Genomic DNA, 12,695 nt, shown 5'->3' with positions numbered 1-12,695 from the left:
CAGCAAACATAAAACCTATATACGCTTGTTCAAAACCGATCTTTTCTAGAATCCACTGTTCTAATTTTAGATTTAAGTGGCTGGAGAAGACGATATGCTAGAGATGAGCAGTGATGCTGTCCGAAGTCTTTTTCACTCCTGTGGTCAACCCAAAATGGGGCTTTCATGAAAATTATGCCCCACCTCCAGCCAAGAGAAACTTAAGGTGGCTATACCATGTTGGTTGTGACGGTCTTACACATTTTTAATGTGAAAATTTAAGAATAATGCTTAGAATTGTGTTGTTTAAAGGAAAATGGGTTTTATAATTATGAATTTTGTATTTTTGTAGAACTCGTTTGTGGGCCTGACTAACCTTGGAGCCACTTGTTATGTCAACACATTTCTTCAAGTGTGGTTTCTCAACTTGGAGCTTCGGCAGGCACTCTACTTATGTCCAAGCACTTGTAGTGACTACATGCTGGGAGACGGCATCCAAGAAGAAAAAGGTGGGTGGAAAGGGGTGGGGGAGAGCTCTCTTCCTGAACGTTTTTTTAAACTTTTTTTTTTTTTTTTTTTTTTTTTGAGTCTTCCTGTTTCCCAAGCCAGAGTGAAGTGGCGCCATCTTGGCTCACTGCAACGTCTGCCTCCTGGGCTGAAGCGATTCTCCTGCCTCAGCCTCTCGAGAAGCTGGGATTACAGGCGCCCGCCTCCACACCTGGCTAATTTTTGTATTTTTAGTAGAGACAGGGTTTCACTATGTTGGCCAGGCTACTCTCGCACTCCTGACCTCAAGTGATCTGGCTGCCTCAGCCTTCCAAAGTGCTGCGACTACAGGTGTGAGCCACTGTGTCTGGCCTAAACTTATTCTTTTTATTATTATTATTATTTTTTAAGACAGTTTCACTCTTGTTGCCCAGGCTGGAGTGCAATGGCATAATCTCGGTTCACCACAACTTCCGCCTCTCAGGTTCAAGCGATCATCCTGCCTCAGCCTCCCGAGTAGCTGGGATTACAGGCATGCACCACCACGCCCGGCTAATTTTGTATTTTTAGTAGACACGGGGTTTCTCCACGTTGGTCAGGCTGGTCTTGAACTCCCGACCTCAGGTGATCCACCTGCCTCGGCTTCCCAGAGTGCTGGGATTACAGGCGTGAGCCACTGTGCCTGGCCTAAACTTATTTTTTTTATAGAGACAGGGTCTTGCTCTGTTGCCCAGGCTGGTCTTGAACTTCTGGCCTCAAGCAATCCTCCTGTCTCGGTCTCCAAAAATGCTGGATTACAGGCATGAACCATGGTGCCAGACCTTGAATAGCTTTTACCAGCCTGCAAAGCCTTTGCACCCCAAGGAGTAATATTTTATCTTTATTTTACAGATGATATATTGACTTGCTGAAAGCCACAATTTGTAGTAAGGATATAAATATTCAGCGTCTGATTAGACAGAAGCTACACAATAATTTGAACAGAAAAGATTTTTTTTGTTGTTGTTTGTTTTTTGAGACAAGGTCTCACTTTTTCGCCCAGGCGGGTGCGAGCACAGCTCACTGCAGCCTCAACCTCCCAAGCTCAAGCAATCCTCCTGCCAGAGCCCCCCCGAGTAGCTGGAACTACAGGCATGCACCACCACCTCTTGCTAATTTTTGTATTTTTTTTTGGAGACAACGTTTTACCATGTTGCCCAGGCTGGTCTCAAACTCCTGGGTTCAATTGATCCACCTTCCTTGGTCTCCCGGAGTGCTGGGATTACAGGCATGAGCCACAGCACCTGGGCTTGAATAGCTTTTACTGGCCTGCAATGGTTTTGCAGGCCAAGGAGTAATATTTTATCTTTATTTTGAAGATGATATGTTGACTTGCTGAAAGCCACAGTTGGTAGTAAGGAAATAAATATAGTCCAATTAGAAGACAGAAGCTACAGAATAATTTGAAAAGGGAAAGTTGAGAATTAATAACAATTAATTAGAGAAGTGAGGAATTGATTAATAAGAGTTAAAGATTAAAGAGGATTTTAAAGAATACAAGGACAGCAGATACAGGGAACAACCTGTATCCCTGGGGCTGAAAGAGAACATCCAAGGGATAGTCTGTCACCGCCATGGCCCAGGCTTGAGATCCAGACCTCTTTGGACACTGCTGGGATGCACTGGGTGGCTCAAAAGGTGCTGAGATGCCTCCCTGGGAATCCCTACTGGAAACTGTCCATGAGAAGGTGCTGGGCCCTGGAACCCCCTACAGAGTCACCTGAGAGAGTGTCCGGGAGGCCATTCACAGGGTGGTCATTCGAGAGGAAATGCCTCACTGGAGGCACTGTACTGTGAAGCTATCAGAAGAGGTGCTGGGGAAGCTGCTGACCACTGTTAGGTGCAGGAACCTGGAGCCCTGGAGGAACCTGACCTGCAGCAGGCTGGTGAGAGAGGCACAACCAAACCCTGCAGTGCCCTTCACTGATAAGCCTTACCTTCTTGATAACTGGCAAAGGAGAAGTATTTGCAGAGCCCATCTCTCATCACTGAGCAGGCAAAGAAGGGTGGATTTGGAGCTGAGAAGCAATAAGTTAATAACTTAAAGAAGATAAGACTTCGGTCTTCTGGGCTCTTAATATCCATGCATTCTGCCATTCCCTGCACTAGCTCATTAAAACTTTCAACTCTAAAATTCTAGGGTTTTGTATTCTTCACTTAAGTGTGAATTGCTGTGCCTGAAATCTCAAGTCCACATTAACTGGACTTTAAAAAATCATGACTAGACACTGTAGTCATGATTGCTGTTGTTGCTTTAATATAGGTAGGCTCTTGCCTTTGGGGAGTGTATGTGGACAGTCCTGGCTGCCTCATGACTTCCACAAAACATGGTTGCTAATTCTATTTCTTTTTTTTTCCTCCCAGATGGAGTCTCACTCTGTTGCCCAGGCTGGAGTGCAGTGGCACGATCTTGGCTAACTGCAACCTCCGCCTGCTGGGTTCAAGTGATTCTCCTGCCTCAGCCTCCCGAGTAGCTGGGATTACAGGCATGTACTACCATGCCCCGCTAATTTTTGTATTTTTAGTAGAGATGGGGTTTCGCCATGTTGGCCAGGCTGGTCTTGAACTCCCGACCTCGTGATCCGCCCGCCACGGCCTCCCAAAGTGCTGGGATTACAGTTTGAACCATGTGCCTGCCTGTTTTTAAATTTTTTTTTTTTTTTTTTTTTTTAGAGTTTGTGCAGTGGCATGATCTCTGCTCACCACAACCTCCATCTCCTGGGTTCAGGCCATCCTTCCGAGTAGCAGGGATTACAGGTGCTCGCCACCACACCCGGCTAATTTTTGTATTTTTAGTGGAGACAGGGTTTTACCATGTTGGCCAGGCTGGTCTTGAACTCCTGACCTCAGATTATTTGCCCGCCTCTGCCTCCCAAAGTGCGGGGATTACAAGTGTGAGCCACCGTGCCCAGCCTTGTTTTTTGTTTTCGCTCTGTTGGCGATCTCGGCTCACTGCAGCCTCTTCTTCCCAGGCTCAATAGATGCTCATGTTTCAGCCTCCCAAGTAGCTGGGATTACACGTGTGCACCACAACACCCGGCTAATATTTGTATTTTTTTTAGTGGAGACGGGATTTCTCCATGTTGGCTAGGCTTGTCTCAAGCTTCTGATCTCAAGTGATCTGCCTGCTTTGGCCTCCCAAAGTGCTGGGGTTACAGGCATGAGCTACCATGCTCAGCCTATTTCTTTTAAAGTTTTAAAATGATAATAAAGTATTAATCTAGTTTGGATATAGGGGTGTTTATGTTCTCATGTGAAGAGGAAGTACCATTTTTTGAAAAGAAAAGTAGCACCTTAAAAAAACCCAAATTTATATTTTTGTTTTAATAGATTATGAGCCTCAAACAATTTGTGAGCATCTCCAGTACTTGTTTGCCTTGTTGCAAAACAGTAATAGGCGATACATTGATCCATCGGGATTTGTTAAAGCCTTGGGCCTGGACACTGGACAACAGCAGGTAAGAACTGAATTTTTTTTTTTTTTTTAAATATTCAGAGGTACCCAAACATTCCTAAGAATGTTTATAAAGGGAGATGAAGTAGAATGCTTTTTAAAAATTAAATTTTTTCTATTTTGAATGAAAACCTTTATTTACTGTCCAATAGTTCACACATTATACTTGATTCCATTTATGGAAATTCATATGGGTGCACAAACTGATTGAACATAGCTGTAGCCCCTGTTTGAAAATGCTAAGTTGAAAATATAGGTAGTTTCTGGAATGTTGAATGTATTACTATTTGTAGTAGAAGTTGAAAAGCAAGATATGATTTTTCTTTTCATTAACCTAAACTTGTAGGATGCTCAAGAATTTTCAAAGCTCTTTATGTCTCTATTGGAAGATACTTTGTCTAAACAAAAGAATCCAGATGTGCGCAACATTGTTCAACAGCAGTTCTGTGGAGAATATGCCTATGTAACTGTGTAAGTCTGTTTCGACTTTTTCATGGTACATTTTATTCTAAGACAGTTGCTCATATGTTAACTATTTTTCAGTGCAGTTCCAGGTTGTAGCTTTAGTGGGTTATCATGGGACCTGAAATATTTATAGTAATACATTTCCATTGGAACATGTAAACAAGTGACTTGGTAATTGCAGTTGCACCCATCCAGGTGTTAGGAACGGTGTCTGGGTGAGCTCTTGCAATCTGCTCTTGCTTTATGGCTGTGTGGTGTGAGCTAAAGAGTAAGATTGGAACTGGCTAGAATACTAAACATAAACGTAAATATAAAATGCCTGTTAAAAAATTTGCATGAGTACAATATACAACATTTGGGTAATGGTTACATTAAAACCTAGACTTCACCACTGTGCAATATATTCATGTAACAAAACTGCACTTGTACCTCTTAACATTTATTTTAAGAAAGTTTCCCAACGAATGTTTAGCTTCACCAGGCACTTTGTTTTTATTTCTGTTTTTTTTTTTTTTTTTTTTTTTTTTTGAGATGGACTCTTGCTCTGTTGCCCAGGATGAGTGCAGTGGCGTGATCTTGGCTCACTGCAACCTCCGCCTCCCAGGTTCAAGCGATGCTGAGTAGCTGAGATTACAGGCACGCGCCACTACATCCAGCTAATTTTTGTATTTTTACTAGTGATGGGGTTTCACCATGTTGGTCAGGGGTCTCGAATTCCTGACCTTGTGATCTGCTCGCCTTGGCCTTCCAAAATGCTGGGATTATATTTCATTTTTAGTATACATAATTTCTGTGAAAGAGAACTAATGAAAGTTATAAATGCTTTTTTCCATCTTTCTAGGATGTAATACAATATAACTTTGTTGCTTTTCACACTCTGATCTGAATTTTGTCATTCTATTTTATTATAGTTGCAACCAGTGTGGCAGAGAGTCTAAGCTTTTGTCAAAATTTTATGAGCTGGAGTTAAATATCCAAGGCCACAAACAGTTAACAGATTGTATCTCGGAATTTTTGAAGGTATTCAAATTTTGGTGTATGTATTGTTCCTGCCCATTAACAGTTAAATGCTGTTCTGAATGCTATTCTGTTTTGATTTAGTGGCTAGAGCTTTTATTGTGTCAGCTTTTTCTACATAAGAAGCGTCTGTGTTTGTAATGATCCAGAAGACACTTTATGAAGTACCAAAGCAGGCTGTGTCTTAAAAATAATTTTGCTTATTTCAAGTTATTTTATATGTAAAGTTATGTATGTGTGAGAAGATACTATTCTGTGACTGTGGGTAGTGGGGTATTGAAAGAACTCTATGCTCAGTTATCATAAAGGTAATTTACCTTGTTGTGCAATGAAAACTAGAATGTGCTAAATATGAAACTTTTACATTGATATGGTCATTCTGCTTTCTGTATATTTAGATTCATGTGAAGATAATTCAGTGATTCCTTTCTGTTCTGAGTGGAAAACTGCTAAGAGGAACCCTTTGTTGTCAAGCATGAATGTATACGTAGCGTAATAGACAAGCTTATTACCGAGCTAGCTAGTCTTCAGATATTTTTTGTGCTTTCTTACTTCCTCAGCTCATCCATGGGCATGCCTGAAGTGTCATTGAATTCATTTCGCTGAATTTTTTTTTTTTTTTTGAGATGGAGTTTCTCTCTTGTTGCCCAGGCTGGAATGCAATGGCACAATCTCGGCTCATTGCAACCTCCGCCTCCCGGATTCAAGCGATTCTCCTACCTCAGCCTCCTGAGTAGCTGGGATTACAGGCGCGGGCCACCACACCTGGCTAATTTTTTTTTTGTATTTTTAGTAGAAACAGAGTTTTACCATGTTGGTCAGGCTGGTCTCAAACTCCCAATCTCAGGTAATCTGCCCGCCTTGGCCTCCCAAAGTGCTGGGATTACAGACGTGAACCACTGCGCCTGGCCAATGAATATTTATTGAGTGCTTACTGTGTCAGACACTGTTTCAGCTGTTGGGGATTAGCCTTTATGGAGCCTACAAATTAGTGGTGTAGGCACCAGGGAGGGACAGTAAAATAAAGTTAGACTATATAGTGGGTCAATTATAATAAGGGCTGTGGAGAAAAAGAAAGCAGGGAATGTGGCGCTGGGCAATGTGCTAGGGAGTAGGGTGGAGTCGGTGGAGTTTGAAATAAAGTGATTGAAGGTGAAGGGGTGAGCCCCGTTAGAAACAAGGAGAAGAGTGTTCTGGGTAGATGAAATAGCAAGTGCAGAGCCTAAATGAGAATGTGCCTTGCCTGGTGGATTGAGGAACAGCCTGGGTCGGGGGCGGTTAGTGTGGCTGAAGTGAGTAAGTGATAGAAGATAAAGTCATGGAGGTGACACAAGGGCCATATCAGAGAGGGCGTAATAAACCTTTGTCAGAAGTTTGACTTTTACTCTGTGTGAGGTTGAGCTGTCATCAGGGTCATATGCATAGGAGTGATACAGTCTGTTTTAAAGGATAACTGTGGGTGCTGAGAATAGGCTGAAGATGGATTGAGGGCAGATGGGAGTGCATGGTGGCTTGGACCACGGGTTAACTGAAGAGGTGATAAGCACCATTTGGCTTTTAGATATATTTTCCAAGAGCAGATAAAATTTGCAGGCCGGGGCCGGATGTGGTGGCTCATGTCTATAATCCCAGCACTTTACGAGACTGAGACAGTAGGATCATTTGAGAACAGTAGTTTGAAACCAGCCTAGGCAACATAGTGATAGACCGTCTTTGCAAAAAATAAAAAAATTAACCAGGCTTGGTGTTGAACAGCCATAATCCCAGCTACTCAGGAGGCTGAGGCGGGAGAATTGCCTGAGCTCAGGAGTTGGAGGCTATAGTTAGCTATGATTGCACCACTGCACCCCAGCCTTGGTGACAGAGCAAGACCCTGTCTGTAAAAATAAAAAAATGAAAAAAAAAAAAAAAAAAGATTGTTTTTTTAATTTGCAGACTGGATGTGGAGAGTAAGAATAAGAGGGGAGTCAAGGATTACTAAGGTTTTTGGCCTGATCAACTGAAAGAATGGAGTTGCTCTAACTGAGATGGGGAGGACCTGGGAGGAGCAGGGTTGAGAGGAATTAGGAGTTTGGCTTTGAGCATGTTACGTTTGAGGGGTATAGTTCCAGGAAGAAGTCGTGGCTGGATAAAATCCCCAAGGGGGTGGGAGAGAGACAAGGACTGAGGCCTGGGACATTCAAATGTTAGGGATCAGGGAGGTAGGAGCAGCTGGCACAGGAGGCTCTGGAGGAATGCCAGTGAATTAGGAGGAAAGTCAGTGAGTGTGGTATCCTGGAAGCCAAGTGAAGAGATGATGGTACCAGTATTGCATTACTTACGATAATATGGTACAAAAAGCTTGAGCTCAGGAGTTTGAGTCTTCAGTTAGCTATGATTGGCTGCAATTAGCTTTATAGAAATATAAAGGCAAATTTTAAAAAGAAACCACTATCAGCTAAAATGTTTGATTTTTCTACATGTCTCCTTTTAGCTTTGTCTCATGAATATGCTTCAGTAATTCTAAACAAATACGTATATAATTTTGTATTCTGGTACCCATATATAGCTTTTACACTACCCTCCCCCCTCCTTTTTTTTCTTCATTTTTTTGAGACAGGGTCTCGCTTTGTTTCCAGGCTGGAGTGCAGAGGTGTGATCTCAGCTCACTGCAAGCTCCACCTCCCGGATTCAAGTGATTCTTGTGTCTCAGCCTCCCAAGTAGCTGGGACCACAGGTGTGTACCACCATGCCTGGCTAATTTTTGTATTTTTAGTAGAGATGGGGTTTCACCAGGGCAGCCAGGCTGGTCTCGAATTCCTGGCCTCAAGTGATCCACCCACCTCAGCCTCCCAAAGTGCTGGGATTACAGGCGTGAGCCATGCTGCCCAGCCTTTTTGCTGTCTTTAAATGAATGTTGCATCAAAATACATGTGACATTTCTTTTTAAAACTTACTTTAGAATTCCCAGAAGTGGGATTGCCAGGACAAAGAACCTAAAACAAGTATTTTTAATATCATACATTTGGGAAATAGACACATCAGTTTTAAATATCAGTGTATTCAAATTGATAATGTCACTGCTGAACAGTTCCCATTACTTTTGTGTGTCCGTTATTTATAGTAGCTGTTTTTAAGTAGCTTAAGTGAGAGCTGTTAACTAAAATGAAATTATACTTTACATCAAGGGTTTTATCACTTGTTTTAAACCCATCTTCTTTTTAAAATTAATATGTCTTATTCTTGATCAGGAAGAAAAATTAGAAGGAGACAATCGCTATTTTTGTGAGAACTGTCAAAGCAAACAGAATGCAACAAGAAAGATTCGACTTCTTAGCCTTCCTTGCACTCTGAACTTGCAGCTAATGCGTTTTGTCTTTGACAGGTAAATGTGTGCAAATATTAGTGTTTGTTGTTCATTGTGGTCTACTATGTACAGACTTTACCATAGATGAGATGATAAAATGATTGTAATTTGAAACTCTAGATTTGAGGATGAAAGTTATAGATGGAGCCTGTCATTTTGAAATGTCGATATTTCATGATTTTATCATAAAAATTTTAAAGAAGCCAACCATATATAATTGATAACTAGAAAAGTAAAAAATCCTTACTTTTTTTATTCTAAGAAAGTATTAAAAAAACTGCAAGGGCCGGGCGCAGTGGCTCACGCCTGTAATCCCAGCACTTTGGGAGGCTGAGGCAGGCGGATCACCTGAAGTCAGGAGTTCGAGATCAGCCTGGCCAACATGGTGAAACCCTGTCTTTACTAAAAATACAAAAATTAGCCAGGCGTGGTGGCAGGCGCCTGTAATCCCAGCTACTGGGGAGGCTGAGGCAGGAGAATCACTTGAACCCAGGAGGCGGAGGTTGCAGTGAGCCGAGATTGCACCATTGCACTCCGGCCTGGGCAACAAGAGTGACACTCTGTCTTGGAAAAAAAAAAAAAAAGAAAGAAAAACTGCAAGTAATTGAATTACCCTGACCTTCTGTATTATCCGATATTTTAAATAGAATAAATTTTGTACTCATTACACCCCTGCCATGGGAATGTATTTTTCATTTTATAATTAAAATCAAGGCAATGTTTGCACATGTGCATGTCTTCTGTAAAGCAGGATAATCTGTTTTGTGATTAAGTTGAAACTTCTGGAAAATAAGCTGTGTTTGGAATCAGCACTTTGCATTCACATTTTTTAACCTCATATTTGTCCAGCTATAAAACAATATTCTGTTTACTTCTAATTGTACATGTTTTGGAGGAAGATTGTTAAGTGAAAGCTAGCTACTGTTGAGTTTATTAAAATAGCTAATAGAGCTTATATATTGTATTATGGTTGTTTTAAATGTAAATATAATCAGCTTTCCTCTTGGTTAGGCAAACTGGACATAAGAAAAAGCTGAATACCTACATTGGCTTCTCAGAAATTTTGGATATGGAGCCTTATGTGGAACATAAAGGTAATATTTTTACTGAGGAGTAAACATTATAATGCTCAGAGACTCTAACTTGTGATCGGCTTGTGATTAATATAGAATAGGAGTCAATTGCCAATTTTTGTTTGCTAATCTCTCTCTGGGAACCTCTGTCTGGGAACAAAGACTTTTTTAGGAGAGCCAAGATGTTAATTCCATTTTGTGTGAGTAAGCACGTAGCAAAGATGAGGTGGTTCATCGATACGTACAGAATTAAGGGTATAAAAATAATTTGTAAAAAATGAAAAAGGTATTTTACTGTTTCTGAACCCACACTTGCCACCTTAGTTTCAATACTATTATTTGTCATTTCTCAAAACTAACAGTCTCCAAGCTGCCTCTATTCACTTTTTTAAAAATGTTGTCCCAGAAACATTAGGTGGCATAATTCCAGTATTTATGCTTTCATTTTTCATATCTGCAACTACTGATGCGCCCTAGGATGCTATCATTGTTTTAACAAGAAATAAGTACTGCTTTTTTCTTTTGGTAGTCTTCATCCTACCAAACAGGATGAGTCTTACTAGAGAAAGGACTGTTTACTTCCCTTTAAGGTTGATTGTAGTACTTATAAAATATTATGTATGTATGTATGTATTTTTGAGATGGAGTCTTGCTCTGTTGCCTAGGCTGGAGTGCAGTGGCACGATCTCGGCTCACTGCAACCTCAGCCTCCCTTGTAGCTGGGAGGCTACAAGGGAGCCCAGCTAATTTTTGCACTTTAGGGTTTTGCCATGTTGGCCATGCTGGCCTCAAACTCCTGGCCTCAAGTGGTACACCTGCCTTGACCTCCCTAAGTGCTGGGATTACAGGCGTGAGCCACCGCCCCCAACCTGAAATTTTTAATGTAGAAATTATTTTATAAACTCTGTCTCTTTCCAAAAAAATAAAAAATTTCTAAAGACAGCTTACAATGGAAGCAAGCTGTAAAAACCTTTAAGAGACATGATTGGGAAAGTTGGAGAGGAATGTGCTAAATAAATATGTAAGCTTTCAAATGTATGATACTCTTCAGTACTGTACTTTAAAATTTGTACCTCTGTGGAACAAGGAAACTGTTTTCAACTTTGCTTTTGGACTTCAAAGTTAGATTGTTAAATTTTGTTGAATAAATAAACTTAGCTATAGTTCACTTTATGTAGTAGTTTGCTTCCTGCCTCCTTTGTTCGGGCAATTGAAATTGAGGAAAATCTAATGGGTTAGTGGCTTCCCAGTCCAGAAACTTAGGAGATGTGAAATGAGCACTTTGCTTGCCTCTACTGGATGAGTTTGAATTGTTACTATTACTACTTATTAAGTTTATTATATATTTGCCCAGTTTATGCTATAAAGAAAATATTTATCAAAAGGATGTGTTAGATCAAAATCTGTAGAAATACTTAATTTTGGTATGTTGGTTTACTAAATATAGTATTTTTTATTTTTTATTAATTTGTTTTTGAGACAGAGTCTGGCTCTGTTGCCCAGGCTAAATTGCACTGATGTGATCATGGCTCATCACAGACTCAGCCTCCTGGGCTCAAGCTGGAACTACAGGCATATTCCACCACGCCCAGCTAATTTTTAGTTATTGTTTTTAGAGATGGGGTCTTGAACTCCGGGGCTCTAGTGATCCTCCTACTTCAGCCTCCCGAAAGTGCTGGGATTACAGGCATGAGCCACCATGTTTGTCTCCTTAATTTTTAAATAAATAAATATCTTCTCATTTTAGAATTGTTAGGACTGGTAAAAGCAATCTAGTGGTTTATAGTTATAGGCTTGTCTTTTACACGCTGTCGTAATGCTTGCTGTACTTACATAGGTAGAAGACTAAAAACAATTAACTTTTGTTAATTGCATAGGATTTGTTCTAGATAATTTGGGAAATTCAGAAAGCATAAAGAAAAGAAATATAAACCATGTGTAATTCTGTCATCCAGATAATTAGTATTTATATTTTCCTGTACCCACACATAACCACACAAAGCTGTACACACATATCCATGCAAAGCTCAGAAGATGGGTCGAAAAGACGATCTATTGTTAAAAGAATCCACCTGTTTCTTTAAACGGTGAGCCTGCAGATATGCAGACATCTTTAGAATGAGGGATTCTCATTTTTGAACATTAGCCCCTGACTCTCTAACTCAAGTCTTGCCGTATTCCTTGGGGATTTAAAAACTTACCTATTTTGGTTTTTTTTTTTTTGGAGGTAGAGTTTCACTCTGTTGCCCAAGCTGGAGTGCAGTGGCATGATCTCGGCTCACTGCACCCTCCATCTCCTGGGTTCAAGCAATTCTCCTGCCTCAGCTTCCCGAGTAGCTGGGATTACAGGCGGCTGCCACCATGCCTGGCTAATTTTTTGTATTTTCAGTAGAGACAGGGTTTCACTGTGTTGACCAGGCTGGTCTTGAACTCCTGACCTCAAGTGATCTGCCCGCCTTGGCCTCCCAAAGTGCTGGAATTACAGGCGTGACCCCACTGCACCTGGCCTAAAAACTATGTTAATTCTGAAGTTTTTCTTTTTTTTTTTTTGAGACAAGAGTTTTGCGTCGCCCAGGCTGGAATGCAGTGGTGCGATCTCGACTCACTGCAACCTCCACCTCCCAGGTTCAAGCAATTCTCCCTGCCTCAGTCTCCCGAGTAGCTGGAATTACAGACGCATGCCATCATACCCGGCTAATTTTTGTATCTTTAGTAGAAACGGGATTTTGCCAAATTGGCCAGGCTGGTCTCGAGAACTCCCAACCTCAGGTGATCTGCCCGCCTCGGCCTCCCAAAGTGGTGGGATTACAGATGTGAGCCACGACGCCTGGCCTTA

General features: G+C 41.2%; 1 protein-coding gene across 8 annotated transcripts in view; it reads left to right on the top strand.

Moving 5' to 3' along the window:
• The window catches only part of USP48 (ubiquitin specific peptidase 48), a 108,006-nt gene that overhangs the window by 28,984 nt on the left and 66,327 nt on the right, over positions 1-12,695 (top strand). For 7 of the 8 annotated variants that reach the window (XR_009214773.1, XR_009214772.1, XM_032759221.2 and 4 more), the window contains 6 exons: positions 332-488; positions 3,835-3,962; positions 4,305-4,429; positions 5,335-5,443; positions 8,671-8,804; positions 9,798-9,880. Coding sequence is in view for 6 of the 8 variants with exons in the window: in XM_032759221.2 (XP_032615112.1) it covers positions 332-488; positions 3,835-3,962; positions 4,305-4,429; positions 5,335-5,443; positions 8,671-8,804; positions 9,798-9,880 (736 nt within the window). In the remaining 2 variants the exon portion in view is untranslated. Of the gene's footprint in view, positions 1-70; positions 206-331; positions 489-3,834; positions 3,963-4,304; positions 4,430-5,334; positions 5,444-8,670; positions 8,805-9,797; positions 9,881-12,695 lie in introns of all 8 variants that reach the window. The other variant, XM_032759222.2, reaches the window with a different exon arrangement.

This window comes from Hylobates moloch, unplaced genomic scaffold (genome assembly GCF_009828535.3).
Source record: "Hylobates moloch isolate HMO894 unplaced genomic scaffold, HMol_V3 SCAFFOLD_9, whole genome shotgun sequence".
In the NCBI taxonomy this organism is placed as follows: domain Eukaryota; kingdom Metazoa; phylum Chordata; class Mammalia; order Primates; family Hylobatidae; genus Hylobates; species Hylobates moloch.
This window is presented reverse-complemented; position numbering and strand designations above follow the sequence as displayed.